This window comes from Leopardus geoffroyi, chromosome D2 (genome assembly GCF_018350155.1).
Source record: "Leopardus geoffroyi isolate Oge1 chromosome D2, O.geoffroyi_Oge1_pat1.0, whole genome shotgun sequence".
In the NCBI taxonomy this organism is placed as follows: Eukaryota; Metazoa; Chordata; class Mammalia; order Carnivora; family Felidae; genus Leopardus; species Leopardus geoffroyi.
In genome coordinates this window covers 62,581,420-62,597,168 of record NC_059334.1, presented here as the reverse complement: position 1 = coordinate 62,597,168, position 15,749 = coordinate 62,581,420, and the positions used below count along the sequence as shown (strand labels likewise).

At 43.7% G+C, this 15,749-nt stretch overlaps 1 protein-coding gene across 11 annotated transcripts in view; it reads left to right on the top strand.

Annotated features, from left to right (window-relative positions):
- The first annotated feature begins 5,888 nt into the window (after positions 1-5,888).
- STN1 (STN1 subunit of CST complex) overlaps positions 5,889-15,749 on the top strand; it is a 46,060-nt gene continuing 36,199 nt past the window's right edge. For 3 of the 11 annotated variants that reach the window (XM_045438803.1, XM_045438800.1, XM_045438797.1), the window contains exons 1-3: positions 6,189-6,324; positions 6,637-6,831; positions 13,405-13,500. In XM_045438803.1, the coding sequence (XP_045294759.1) occupies positions 6,699-6,831; positions 13,405-13,500 (229 nt within the window). In that variant the 5' untranslated portion in view covers positions 6,189-6,324; positions 6,637-6,698. The other 8 variants (XM_045438801.1, XM_045438795.1, XM_045438796.1 and 5 more) reach the window with 8 other exon arrangements.

The window sequence follows — 15,749 nt, the reverse complement described above, 5'->3', positions numbered from 1 at the left end:
TAGCGTGGAGCCTGTTCGGGATTCTCTCTCCCTCTCTGCCCCTCCCCTCTACCCTGCACATGCATCTCTAAATCAATCAATCAATAAATAAACATTTTTAAAAACCCACAAAAATTTCAGGATAGATTCAGTAAATTGGGCACAAAACTCTTCTTACTCATGTTTGTATTCCCTATCATAGTATGTTAGATAGGGCAGGTACGCCTGCAATTTTATTTATTTTATTTATTTATTTACTTTTAATTCATTAATTTTTGAATTTATATCCAAGTTAGTTAGCATATAGTGCAACAATGATTTCAGGAGTAGATTCCTTAATGCCTCTTACCCATTTAGCCCATCACCCCTCCCACAACCCCCTGCCTGCAATTTTAAAAATTGTATTAAATCCTTCCTCTGATCTGTAATCAACAACCCTCTATTGTTCACAGGGAATAAAAGTAGCAACCAATTGAAGCTCTTCAGCTTCTAGCTGAAATCTTGGTCTGCAGCCTGTTTCTACTCCAGCTGCCCTCTAAGCCAGGCCCTTGTGTCAGCTTGCCCACAAATGTGCCCAGCTCATCCTGCTTTCTTTGCCCTGCTCCCACCCTATCACAATATTATCCCTCTCTGAGCATCTAGGGAGACTGAGAATATAATCCTGACCTGTCATGGTCTGCAAGACCCTTAGGAATCTGCCATCTGCCTCTCTCTCCAATTGCATTTGAAACCACACTCCCCCATGCTTTCTTTGCTCCTCCAACCAGAAAGTACTTTCCTGCCTCCAGACATCCCCCATTACTCTGGTGCCTGGAATGCTCTTTCTACAGCATTTTTCGGGGCCCAGCTCTTTCTCATGTTTCAGGTCTGTCTGAATATTGCTTTATCTCATCCGATGAAAGTAGATCTATACAGAGGACATCTCACACCCCATTATGAGCGATCATAATACATTATTTTATTTTATATTTTAAAAAAGTTTTAATGTTTATTTTTGAGAGAGCCCAAGTGGTGGAAGGGCAGAGAAAGGGGGACAGAGGATCTGAAGCAGGCTCCGTGGCTGATGTGGGGATTCAACTCATGAACCACAAGATCGTGACTTGAGCTGAAGTCAGACACTCAACAGACTGAGCCACCCAGGTGCCCCAATCATAATACATTTTTTTATTTCCTTCAAAACACTGAGGACTATCTCTACTTATTTTGTTTATTGTCCTTCCCTCCTTCCCCCAACAGAATGGAAGCTCCATGAGGGCTCTTCCCAGTCTGTCCTGTCTCCTTCTTACCCTCAGTGTCTGGTATAGTCCTTGACAAGTGCTTTACGAAAATGCTTCACAAATAAATGAACAGTCTCAAACCCTAGCTTAAATCCCAACTCCATAGTTAATAATAAAATCTTATATGTATCGAGTGTTTACTTTGTTTCAGCAGCTGCATGTTATCTTATTTAATGAGACCCTCCCCCATTTACCTCCTCTAACCCATACAATAGTTACTATCCAGGCCACACATCCCATATTTACGTGAAAGTCAGGCTCTTGCCTTGTTATTTAATATATTACATGCATAACTCTTCTAGCTCCAGTGAAATAAAAATTGTTAGTGCTCCCACATAGCACACAGAGTGTTCAAGGTATGCTGAATAACTAAAGATATCCCCCCAGGGTTATAAAGTTAACATAATAAAAATGTCAGTAAGTTATCTTTATTATACACTTCAGCCAGAAAATCTAACCCAATATACAAGTGGACAAACTCCATTCTACCAGTAAAATGTCAAAATGGTTAAGGCAAGATAATCTGCACTTTGAAGTAGGAGCTGTGCAGTTCAGTCCCCTCAATTTCCAGAAGAATTTGCTAAAATCTGAACTTTCTAGAAAAAATTGTCTAGCTTGTCAAAAGTGCTTGCAAAATGAAACATTATTTCACATTGAGAAGTGCGATGGCTAATTCCATAAGAAAGGTTCCCAGCATTAAGAGTTGACTATTGGATTTTGAAATATCTGGTTGGCCGTGTTGTGGAGTCTCAAGCTGAAAGAGCCCTCTAGTGCTCATGATTTCAGGAGTCCTTTGCACATCTCCAGGTGGTTGATTGGTGAACTTGGAGTCTATGCTGGTGAAGATGGTAGGAGGAAGGTCCTCCCAACCCCCTAGATGCTTCTGTAGTCTGGAAATTCTGTTCCACATCTCACCTTGGGTTTCAGTTGCAATCTGCTACTTCAAGTTTTAAGCTCAGATAAAAAGAAGCATCTTTGGTCTCCAAGGAATCTTCCCTTCACTGTAAAAGATGATGTTAGGGGCAGTCTTCTCTGTTCCCCCCACCTGGTGTGGCCCTCCCCAAAGCTGGTAGTAAGCTTGGGGTTCCCAAGGGCTCTAGCACTCTACCCCTGGGTGAACCAAAAGAGTCACTCCTAAAATCTCAGGCTCTGAGTACACACAATACTGACTTTCTTCTTGGGTTCTACCCTGGATGTGTTCAACCAGGAAAATGTCACCCGACCTGTCTCTCTCCTCATCTGATAGGTCAACCAGAAGCACCCATCCTTCTGGGTGTCCTACTGGATGTGCTTCCTTGAAGAGAAGCTTCCTCCTATTAAAAAGGTATCTTCTCTTAATTGAATCCTAAATTTTTTTTTTAATGCTTACTTATTTTTGAGAAAGAGAGACAGTGTGGGTGCAGAAGGGGAAGACAGAGAGGGAGACAGAATCTGAAGCAGGCTCCAGGGTCTGAGCTGTGGAGCTTGAACCGACATACCATGAGATCATGACCTCAACAAAAGTTGGATGCTTAACCAACTGAGCCACCTAGGTGCCCCTCTTAATTGAATCTTAAACTCTACAGAAACAACTGTTCATTGCAGTAGAATATGGGCAATGCTATGCTTTGCCAAGGGTTCTGTTTTTCAGCTCCTTCAGTGGTCAGGGATGTAATTAAATGCCATCATTCTAACGACACACATTTTCATTCCAGCTGCTTAAAGTTCCTTCTCTGCTAAACAGTTTAGTAATTATCTCTTTGGCCACTACCTGCCTCCCCCAGGAGTGGCCTGCCAGAATGACCTCTACTCCCTCCTTCCATTGTACAGAGTCCCTATAAATTAGTAAGAACTCTTGCCATCTTGAGTAAGGTTATGATGTAGCTTTCCTATTTACTTTTGGGAGTGGAATGTGGCTATCTTTTCTTCTTTTTTTTTTCCTCAAAAGGAATGACCTGTATTTCCCCACAAAATACATTCATCTTTCTTTTTTAAATTCTATTTAAATACATATTAGATAACATACACTGTAATAATGGTTTCAGGAATAGACTTTAGTGATTCATCACTTACAGATAACACCCAGGGCTCATCCCAACAAGTGTTGTCCTTAATGCCCATCACCCATTTAGCCCATCCCTCCACCCAACACCCCTCCAACAACCCTCAGTTTGTTCTCTGTATTTAAGAGTATCTTTTATATTATTTTTCCTTCCCTTCCCCAATGTTCATTTGTTTTGTTTCTTAAATTCCACATATGAGTGAAATCATATGGTATTTTTTCTCTCTCAATGATTTATTTCACTTAGCATAATACATTATAGTTCCATCCACGTTATTGCAAATGCCAAGATTTCATTCTTTCGATTGCCGAGTAATATTCCATGTGTGTATATATATATATATATATATATATATATATTCTTTATCCATTCAGCTGATGGACATTTGGGCTCTTTCCATAATTTGGCTATTGTTAATAATGCTGCTATAAACATTGGGGTGCATGTGCCCCTTGGAATCAGCTTTTTGTATCCTTTGGATAAATACCTAGTAGTGCATTGCTGGGTCATAGGGTAGCTCTACTTTTAATTTTTTGAGGAACCTCCATACTGTTTTCCAGAGTGGCTGCACCAGTTTGCATTCCCACCAGCAGTGCAAAACGGTCCCTCTTTTTCCAAATCTTCGCCAACATCTGTTGTTTCCTGAGTTGTTAATGTTAGCCATTCTGAAAGGTGTGAGGTGGTACCTCATTGTGGTTTTGATTTGTGTTTCCCTGATGATGAGTGATGTTGAGCATTTTTTCATGTGTCTGTTAGCCATCTGGATGTCTTCTTTGGAAAAGTGCCTATTCATATCTTTTGCCCATTTCTTCACTGGATTATTTGTTCTTTGGATGTTGAATTTGATAAGTTCTTTATAGATTTTGGATACTGACCCTTATCCGATGTCATTTGCAAATATCTTCTCCTATTCCATCGGTTGCCTTTTAGTTTTGCTGATTGTTTCCTTCACTATGCAGAAGTCTTTTACCTTGATGAGGTCCCGATAGTTCATTTTTGCTTTTGTTTCCCTTGCCTCTAGAGATATTTCTAGTAAGAAGTTGCTGCAGCCAAAGTCAAAGAGGTTGTTGCCTGTTTTCTCCCCTAAGATTTTGATGGTTTCTTGTCTTACATTTAGGAATTTCATCCATTTTATTTTTGTGTAGTAAGAAAGTGGTCCGGGTTCATTCTTCTGCATGTCACTGTCCAGTTTTCCCAACACCATTTGCTGAAAATACTGTCTTTTTTCCATTGGATATTCTTTCCCGTTCTGCTAAGGATTAGTTGGTCATACATTTGTGGGTACATTCATGGGTTCTCTACTCTGTTCCATTGATCTATGTGCCTGTTTTTTTGTGCCAGTACCATACCGTCTTGATGATTACAGCTTTGTAATATAGCTTTAAGTCTGGAATTGTGATGCCTCCTGCTTTGGTTTTCTTTCTTAACATTACTTTGGCTATTTGGGGTCTTTTATGGTTCCATACAAATTTTAAAATTGGTTGTTCCGGCTTTGTGAAGAATACTGGTGTCATTTTGATAGGGATTGCATTGACTGTGTAGATTGTTTTGGGTAGTGTCAACATTTTAACAATATTTGTTCTTCCAATCCAGAAGCATGGAATGTTTTTCCATTTCTTTGTATTTTCTTCCATTTCATTCATAAGCTTTCTATAGTTTTCAGCATACAGATCCTTGACTTCTTTGGTTAGGTTTATTCCTATGTATTTTATGGTTTTCAGTGCAGTTGTAAATGGGATTGATTCTTTGATTTCTCTTTCTTCTGCTTCATTATTGGTGTAGAGAAATGCAACTGATTTCTGTATGTTGGTTTTATATCCTGTGACTTTGCTGAATTCATGTATCAGTTCTAGCAGTTTTTTGGTGGAGTCTTTTGGGTTTCCCATATAGAGTATCATGTCTTCTGCAAAGAGTGAAAGTTTGAATTCTTCCTTGCCAATCTGGATGCCCTGTATCTCTTTTCTCACCTTAAATTAGGGCCAATGGGGACAAGCACCATCAAGGTAGCCATGATTTACCAAAATGCCAGTATTTCAAAATTCTTAAGTGTATAACATTACAGAGTATACACTGAATAAGCGGAAAGAAGACAAAATTTATTGTCACGATCTTGTAAGGCTAGCCTTGGTTAAAGCCAAGACCTCACATTCACTCAAGGTCTCCATTTAGATACTGACATTATCTCCAATGTGAGTAGAGTCCCAATATCGTGTGTGTGTTAGTAGATCACTCACCAAGTGTAAGTAAACATTTAAAATATGCCACAATGTAGTCCCGCTCTCGGTATTGCGTTTTTTATTTGTTCATTTAATATATCAGGAAAAAACTCCGTGTCCCCCAAACCAGTCCCAACGTCTTGGTGGTCCTGACTCATCGTCCTACCCCTAGCGGGAGACGGCTTGAAAGGGAGACTTGGGAGGATGGGGTTCGGACAGCAGGAATTGCAGAGCCAGGCCTCGGAGATTTGGGCTGCGCGCTCCAGCGGAAGCCCATGGAGAACGCGCGGATGGAGGGACCAGAGCACTGCCTGAGCCAAATACGCTAAGGCAGGCTCGCCACCTGCAGAGAGATTGGGGCGGGGCCCCGTTGGAATGAGGCGGGGCCGCGGTTGGGGCGGGGCGGAGCCGTGGCGAAACTCTGGCAGTCTGGAGGGAAGGCTCAGGTGGGGAGAGGTGGGTGGGTGGAAAGTCGGGAGATGGGTCCTACCCCCGCGCCTGCTAAGAAGACCTGGGCCCGGCGCTTCTGCGCTGGGCGGGGCCTTGACGCCCGAGGCCTTTGAGCGCCCGGAAGGGCCGGGCCTGCGCGCTCCTCAGGGCAGGGGGCCGGGGGCCAGCGTCGCGACACGGCGGGAGGGGCTTGGAGCGGGTCTGCTTTTCGTTTCCGTTTTCCTCCCTTCCTCAGTGTATCCCCGAACCGGAAGGTGTAGGGGCAGGGCGACGCACAGATCCACCCCTTCTGACCCCCCTGGTGTTTGGCCACGTGGGCGCCCATTCCTCTTGGACCCCGCCCATTAAAGCGGTTTCGGGGTACGCCTGTATGGATAGCTCCCCGAAGTGAAAAGTTAGCGTTTAGCCGTTTTGAAGTTGGTACTTCGGGGGAAGGAGAAATACTCCCGTGGGGCAGAGGAGATTCCAGAGAGAGAACCATAATGAACGTACAGGCCCTCACCCAAGGAGCGCCTCTTTCCTCTAGGCCCCTGGCTTGGACAGGCCCCGGACCCCTGGGTTTATTTATCCCTACCGGAGTTCTGGATGCCCGCCCGGGAGCAGCTTCGGGGCCATGCCAATTTCACCCACTTTAAATGCTTTGCATCCTGATTTTTTCTGTCTCCTATCTAGATCGATTCAGTGACGCAGAGCCTTTCAGGGTTGGCTGGAAGCCAAAGAAGCCCAGCCTCCCGATGGAGTCTGAATCCAGCCGATCTGAAGAGGAGACCCCTTCCCTCTTGTGGGGTTTGGATCCTGTGTTTCTAGCCTTTGCAAAACTCTACATCAGGGATATCCTGGACTTGAAGGAGTCCTGCCAGGTACCAGGTATGTGGCTGGTGGGCCTGGAGGATGCCCTGTGCTGCACCTGCACCCCAGCCTTCTTCAAAGCTGCAGAATGCTAGGGGCTTAGCGGCTTTCAGGAGAGCCTTGCCTCCTGCAGACTCGGAAAATAACCTAGCGTGGACTCTCAAATTAGTTCATTTCTATGCAAGTTAAAAAGTCTAAATCTCAATTTTATTTCTTAAATGCTGGGGGAAGTAACCTTTGTACTGAGGAATGTTTTTGTCTGCAGTTGAGATCTCTCATATTATAACAGGCTCAGTAGTTTTTCTTTGGGACAGCTCTTGGTGGAAAGCTCACTGGACCAGGCATCTCTAGGCTTTGTTCTCTTTCTCAACTGTGCCTCTTAACTGGCCTGGGCATGTGACTCACCTGTAAAGGTTAGGTGTCTTCTTTGTAAAAATAGGGATTAACCAGGCCTGACTTTCTTGTGGGGTTTTGTTTTGTTTTCACTTAATCAGAACCAAGTTGTATAAACTCCTTGAGAGGAAAGATGTGATCTGCTTTATACACCTATGTAATTACAGTGCTTAAAACAGTGCCAGGCATGTAGTAGTCCCTCAAAGAAATAGTAATTGGGGCAAACAAAGTATTAAAAATGTAAAGTTAAAGAAATCACTTTTTTTTTAAAGTGGTAGAATAAAGATAGGTTCTTCATACCTAAAACATAACAAATATAATTTGAGGTAGATTTAAATAATGCACTTAGCTGTGCATGGGTCTTCACATGTTTACTGTGTTATATGAGAAGTTTGGTTAAACTCTTTGCTGTTTTGAACAAATAGCAAGCTGTGAGTCAGAGGTAGTCAAGAATCTCAAGTATGTACAGTTCTAATGAGAGGATGTTTTGTGTGCTTCCAGTTCTGTGTACAAATATATTTGGATGGCCTTATTTTAAAGCCTTTTGTGCATATTTTTCACCACACCTTGGTTTCCTATTATTGTTGGAGATTGTCTGTTTTTTGTTTTTTGTTTTTCCTTGGAAGGCAGCCGTCCTCCCCCACAGTTGTCCATTTTCCAGAACAGGCCGGTATTCTTCATAGCTCAACTCAGGAAGAAAGCAATTTCACACCAAATGCCAGCCTTGCACTTGAAAGAAAGTCTTCTGTAGATGCTCAAGGAAATATCAGGGCATGCTAGGGGCTTAACGCTTCTTGTGGCTGAAGGACTTTACGATGTATTAACAACAAACCAAGGAAAACTGATCCTGATGGTCTTTGCTATGTCACTGGTAATACTGTTCCAGATGTGATTTTGTTGCCAGGTGGACTGGGGAAACCCCCCCTCGCCACTCCCCCGGGCCCTGTGCCTCCACCCAGTCCTTCCCAGGGATGTTGCCAGAGGCTCTTTGTCTCCTAGCAAGGAAGAATTCAAGGAGAGACCAGACACATGGTTGAGCAGTGCAAGTGGGAATGTTTATTAAAGTGAGATGTGAGAACAGGCTAACTCAGTGGAGAGCTGTGCCTGGGGTTTTGGGTTTGTGTCTTGTATTGACAGTTGTTAGGGGGTGGAAAATTTATTACTTTGGGAGGGATATTTTTGTGAACAGGGTTTCATGCCTTTTCTCCCTTACTTGATCAGGGTTTCTGGCCTTCTTTGTCTGGGGTCTGTCTGTTTTGATCCAGCTTCTGGTGGCTTTGGTTTTGGAGTGTTGCCACGGACCGGTATCTAAATTTCCTGATAACTGGCCTCCAGGCATCCTGTTAAAAACCGAACTAACTGCCTACTCTTGTTTTTAAAATGAAACTTCATGGTTGAAGCAGACACCAACCATAATTTCACAAGAGGAGTACTCTCTAGATTATACTGTAGGGCCCTAAGGGTGGGAAATTCCCCTAGTCTAGTCTAGGTTTTTACTTCTGTGTTGTTTTTGGTTTGGTTTGAGGATGGGGGTTGTCCATGCCTGAAAGAACAACCGTGTGATCGGAAAGGGCTGGGATTTCCAGCTGGGTGACATCAGCCCAACCCCTTGGGAAGGGAGAGGGGCTGGAGATTGAATTGTTGTGTGGCCAAGGATTGAGTCTTGCCTGCATACTGAAACTCGAGTAAAAACTCTGGACACTGAGGCTCAGGTGAATTTTCCTGGTTGGTAATCATACATTGATTTATCGGGAGGGTGATGTGTTCTGTGGATATGGAAGCTTTGTGCTTGGACCTTCCCAGACCTTGTCCTATGCCTCTCTTTATTTAGATAGTCCTGATTTGTACCCTTTACTAAGAAACTACAGTCATAGGTCTAGCACCTTCCTGAGTTGTGTGCCATTCTAGCAGATTATCAAAGCTGAGTGAGTTACAGGAACCCCTAATTTGTAGTGCTTTGGTCAGAAGTGTGGGTGGCCTGAGAACCCCCAAATTTAGGGTCAGTGACTGAAGAAAGAGCAGTCTTGTGGGAGACTGTGACCTTGACTTGAAATTTGACCTTTTTCTGCTTATTTGCCATCAGAATTGCCTTGCAAAATGGTTGCAAAATGTCAACTCTGTGAATTTAGGGTTAAACTAATACAAAATGTTAAGAAAAAAAATGTTACAAAGTTTGACTGTGGTGGTGGTGGTGGTGGTGTTTATAGGTTTTGGGGTCTTTTTTGCTGCATCTTTTTGTTTATAGCATAAAGAAATTGTCTTTATTATTCTAAATGTCCATGTCAGACTTTAATAATGGGATATAGTGAATGTTGCTTAAATCAAAATACAGTACTTATATTATCTAATTCTTGAGGGTCCAATGAAGTGGAAATAGTGTATTCATAAGAATTATGCTAAAAATAGCATCTTATCGGGCACCTGGATGGCTCAGTCAGTTGAACATCTGATCTTGATTTTAGCTCAGGTCAGGATCCCAGGGTCATGGGATTGAGCCCTGCTGAGCTTAAGATTGTCTCTCGCTCTCTCCTTGTGCCCCCACCCCCCCCTTTCTAAAATAAAATTAAAAATTAATAACAAATAGTATCTTAGGTATTTGAATGCATTCATACATCAATTAAATAACAGCAGTTAGACTAAAAAGAGGTAAATCAAATATATTTTTAAAAGAGAGAAAACAGACAAATGTCTTGCTGGAGTGGTGGCTGTTTGGGGGTTGGCTACTGTGAAAGCTGAATCAAGCCTGCCTGTGTGATTCCAGATCCCTGAACCCTCCTGGCCTGACCCTCCTCCTTCCTTCAGCCCTGATGATCCAGATGATTCCCCCTGATATGTTTGCGCCTCCTTGGGCTGCATGTGGAACAAAGGCAGCAGGAGCAGAAACACTTGGGGTTGCAGCCTAAACTCCACATAAGTCAGTATCCGTCGTCTTGGTTATTTTCTTTTCTTGGCTTACTGAGCTTTCTTTCGGTCAGCAGAGCTGCCATCCAACTTTTATTGAGCCCTTTTGTCCTAGAAGAGAATCTTGTTTTGATAGTAGGAAGTTCTCTCCCAACTCTTTTCCATGTCTTCCGCCATCTTCTTGTAGGTTGTGCTTCTGATATGTGGCGTTCATGATTCCATACACTCTGGGAAGTGTCTTCTCTGTTTCCAAGCAGCGTGTTTCCTCCTCAGTTGATTTTCTCTGTTTTGATTCAACCCATGTGTTATTTTCTTTTAAATTGGTTCTCCGTTCTGTGATGCTTTTAAGACGTTTATTGCATCAATCACTTAAGATTGGAAGGATTGTTTGCACCTTGGAGTGACTAGGTCTGTCCTTGAAGGTGACCATTGTCAGTCTAGGAGATAAAAGTTTAGGGTCTCTCTTTCCTGTGCTTTCTTGAGAAAGTCTGTTGTGTTCTCAAGTGAAGCCCTGTTCAGATTTTTATTGAGTGGCGCAGCATAGTTTGCAACACTGGAGGATTAGCCTCCATCACAGGTGACTTGAAGACTTCCCTGGCTTGTGTCATTAGTCCAGTCTTGTTACCACCTTTTTTGTATGTTTCAACATAGGCAGAATACATTTTGGCTAGCTCTTTTCCCACTCTTAAAGTGTGTCAGCTCTTTACTATAAAAACCACCATAGCAGCACATACCAGGGTGTCCAGGGAAACCCACAGAGGCCTGGGACTGTCTCAGGCTTTCAGACATCACCAGTGAAGCACCCCATAGTGGCTCTAGGACCAGCTGGAAAGATATTTCAGGGGCAGACAGTGGATCCTCCAATGGGTCCAGAGGTCTCCACAGTTCTGCCTCCTCCTATTTTGTGGTCCTGGGGCCACAACTGACACATGGAATCCTGTGGAGTGTGCTGTCTCTAATGCAAACCAATCCCAGGACAGACCATCTTTGAGCTGGGATAGGGGAAGGCCAGTCACGTTCAGAGAACGGTTCCAACCTGGCTCTGCTCAGGACACAGATAGAAAGTGTTATTACCTATACAATGCATTTGGGGAAGCAGAAAGTGCTGGCTGCAGCCAGAGAGCAGCCTGGAGTTCAGGCCACTCTAAGCCCCACCTGGCTCTGCAGCAAACCAAAGGAGGGCCATGCCATAGCTCTTCTCTGCACACAAGCATGTCAGGGCACGGTGTTGGGGTGCGCTCCAGGACAGGATTCCATGCCCATATCCATAGGTGAGGCTCATTCTCCTGATTTAAACTTTCTTCTGCCACAGGAAGTCTGAGCTTGCCTGCGGAGGTCCTGCAGGGCTCTCCCTCCTCTGAACTTGCCCTTTGTGTTTGGTCAGTGCAGGCAGGCAGGGGCAGAGGCCCCAAAGGTCTCACCAAAGGTGGTAACTAAGGGGCCTGGATATCAATCGTAAGAACTCAGGAGAAGTTGATTGGAAGTATCCTGCATTTGAAATGTCGTGGATTTTCTGTGGAACCAGTTTGTCCCCATTCAACCCAAGTGTCCCTGGAAGGGGGTGACTCTCCTTGGGAATGACACAGTGACTCGGGCTCCTTCCCTTGTGTAGCCTTGCCATTTCAGCTCATGGCCCCCATTTGTTGCCCTGGGCATGGTCTCTAATCCACTAAGTCATCTTGAGAAGGATGCTCTGCCAGGGAGAGGGCCTTCTTTTGGCTAAATTTGCCACCATGTTTTCCTTCCAACCACATCTCACCCTTCTAGGATCTCTTGCTGATTGAGGCTTAGAGCCTCCTTGTCCATCCTCTGGGACTCTCCATGAGTGTCTCATCCCCAGCCCCTTTATCCACATGGGAAACGAGAGCCGTCAGTGGAGGCCAGTCTGGAGGTTTTGAAGGGCTTCAGGGTTCGGGCCGTCCTGCTGCCCAGCCCTATAGGTGTGGAGAAGAGAGGCTCTGTCCAGGCTTGGTGGGGAGGGAGGAGGTGGTCAGATGCCTACATTGGTGAATGTTTCTTTGTTTGCAATTAATATCTTTATTTTATTTATTTATTTATTTTTAAAATTTTGTTTTTTAATCTTTATTTTTGAGAAAGAGAGGGAGACACATAATCTGAAGCAGGCTCCAGGCTCTGAGCTGTCAGCACAGAGTCTGATGTGGGGCTTGAACCCACGAACTGCGAGATCATGACCTGAGCCGAAGTCGGACATCTAACTGACTGAGCCACCCAGGCGCCCCTCATATCTTTATTTTAAAAGGAAATGACCATTTAAATGTTTACAGCCTCTTTCTAAAACTAAAGAATTCAGTCATCATAGTGGGAAAAAGGACAAGCTGGAGGTTTTAGTTTGGATTTCGTTAGCTGTAGGAGACACATGCACATGCCAGTAGCTTAAGCCAGAATAGGGAGTTAGGTTAGGATGTTGGGGGTGCGCAGACAGGAAGCTCTGCAGGAGCCAGGACAGCTCTGGGACCTTGGGTGGGAATCAGGGACTCACTGCAGCCAGGAGTCCCTCCACAACCCTTCCAGAGTCCACAAAAGGCCTCCAGGTGTTAGTGTATGATTTGTCTTCTTAGGTCTCTCCTCTGGCAGGAAGCTGCCCGTTGGCATCTGTTCTCTGGGTTTTGAAAACGGTTTTAAGAAGAGAAGTTTTTGAATTATAATCTGGCCCCAAAGGCAGCATTTTGTAACCTAATCATCTTCTCTTTAAAAAAGAAAGTGGGGGTGGACGCCTGGGTGGCTCAGTCAGTTAAATGTCAGACTTTGGCTCAGGTCATGATCTCACAGTTCGTGAGTTCGAGCCCCACTTGGGCTCTGTGCTGACAGCTCAGAGTCTGGAGCCTGCTTTGGATTCTGTGTCTCCCTCTTTCTCTGCCCCTCCCCCCCCCCATCTCAAATATAAATAAACATTAAAAAATATTTAAAAAAATAAAAAGCTGCTGCTAATTCATATAAATGATGACTGGCTGCCTAGAAAAGCTCAAGTAAAAAAGCCAAAGAAGCCTTTCTTGTGATTTCCTCTCTTTTATAGCCTCTCCAAATAGATTTGGTCTCATAATATACTGTTTTCAGGCCCCTTGTGAGAGGTCCACAAGGATGCACATTTCATTTTCACAAGTGGAAAGAAGATTAACCAGATCTAGTTGGGCAACATTGGTTTTCTCTTTTCTACATTAGTACAGGCTTCAGTAAAGGCAACCTTTCTACTTAGAACCCTTAAGGAAAAGACATTTGAATTTCTTGGGGCTTGCCATTTGTCAAGGGCTGATTTTTTTTTTTTTTTTTTAATTTCAGGAGTATTTTTTTACAATGGGCATCCAATAAAACAGGTGGAGATCTTGGGAACTGTAATTGGAAGAAGAGAAAAGGATACTTTCTACAGCTACGGAGGTAAGAACAATTGTGCCCAACACTGAGTTTATGTGAAAGGACCCCACTTAGTGGAACACTGAATATCAAGCAACCCTAGCCTTTCAGAGCAGCTGGGGACTCTCACAGAGCCCACGCACTTGTCCTTTATTAGGAGCCCCTTGGGGCCACTGACATGGACCAAGTGTAAAGTGATGCAAAAAGTTAAGAATGACACTGATGCCTACTTTCACGTGACAGCTGATGGGGAGTTTGGAGGTGGAAAAATTAAAATATGACAGTCTAGGATCTCTGGATGATCAAGGTTAGATACCTGATACCTGAGAGCATAGCTATAAATGGTAAAGGATGGTAACAAATGTTTATATTGGTACCTTTAAAAATAAAAAAGGCCAGATTAATGTTAAATAGACTCTTTAAGAAGATAAGTATAAAAATAATAAGATTTGTATCCAGAACAGTATTTTTTTTAATGTTTTATTTATTTTTTGAAAGAGAGATCATAAGCAGGGGAGAGGCAGAGGGAGAGTGGGGGGTCAAATGATCCGAAGCAGGCCCTGTGCTGACAGGCTGACAGCAGCAAGCCCGATGTGGGGCTCAAATTCATGAACCTTGAGATCGTGACCTGGGCTGAAGTTGGATGCTCAACTGACTGAGCCACCCAGGTGCCCCCAGAACAGTATTTTTAAAAAGTCTCTTGGGGAGGTGCCTGGCTGGCTCAGTCGATGGAGCATGTGACTCTTGATCTCGGGGTTGTGGGTTCAAGCCCCATGTTGGGCATGGAAATTACTTGAAAATAAATCTTTTCTTAATAAAAGCCTTTTGGTACTCAGGGGTGAATATCTGTTATCATAAAATTACCCTCCCCTCATGATGATGGAAACCAAATGAAAGATTTCTATAGTTTGGACGGCAGCAATTAGTGTCGTGGGTCTTGATTTTTTTTCATTGAGTTTAATGTAAGCATTTTCATCTGTTGCCTTGTGCAACTCTCAGAGTCTCTGCAGCTAGGAGGCCAACCTAGATATTTAGTGGGAAGCTTAACTTCGGATTCCAGATCTTTGCTGTAATTGACGTTGTTGCTTTCTGGTGTGCTGCCTTGGATTTGTGTTCCTGCTCTCCTTGTGGAGAGACAGAAGGCAGTTGAACAAGTTGACTGCCACCATTTCACTGGTAGTCTGTGTATGATAGCTAATGTATAGATACGATATCATTGCCTTTCTTCAACAGGTATTCATTTCCCTGAATGTGACAGTCTCCTGCTTATAAAATAACATGTGAGAGATGAGTTTCCTCATGCCCTCTGCTTTTGCCCAGCATATATATATTTTTTAAACTTTAAAATAGATCGTCTTGTCAGGCATCCCCATATTGGATCTCTTCTCTCCTTTATTTTACCAAAGGTATTCGTTCTGTTTTTCTCCAGACAATTCAACAAATATCCACCCATTTCCTACAGCATACTCAGCTGTGGGCAAGTACATTTTCTGTAGTATAATAAAGTACTACCTCTCCAAATATCAGTGATGAAATGGTAGTTTCAGTTTACAAAGCACTTTCACGTACATGGTGTTATTCTCCCCCTAATCGTTTGAAATAGTAAGGACAGATGTTCTTTCCATTTTGGAGATGAGAAAAATAAGGTCCAGTCATTTGCTCAAGGTTCCACTGTTGGAGATTTATAGATCCAATCTATTTACTGACTCCAGTGAGCCGTATATCTCCATATAACTCAATTTGATTTTTCTCTCCCCCATCAGCTCACCCTCCCCCCAAAATCAACTTCATCTGCTTTTTTTGTTTTTGTTTTTGTTTTTGGGATGGGAGTTTAAAACAAGATGAAGGTGATATGTTTGACTCTTCCCCAATAAACAGTTTCTTTAGAATGAATGTTACAAGAACAGGACCCATCTGTGGGCTATGGGAAAATGAAAAGCATCTGAGGGTTGAGGTAACTGAGAGTAGAAATGCTTTTGTGACTTTAACTCTTGTGAGGCCTGTTCAAGGGAGAGCTGCACCCTCCCTGCTGTCCTAGGGCCATCTTGGCTTTCGGGCCACCTGCCAGGCGGCCACTCCCTGCTGTACTGGGTCCTGCTCCACCTGACTCACTACAGGCCTGTGCTGGGGGTGTTTCCTGCTGTCGCTGACTCATTCCACTGCTGAAACAAAAGGCCAGCGACCCAGGCGAATGGGGGAGCACGTTGTGCAGCACTCCAAGGGGGCTCCCCTACCAGGGCATTCCAGCAGCCAGACCTTACACTGCCGGGGAA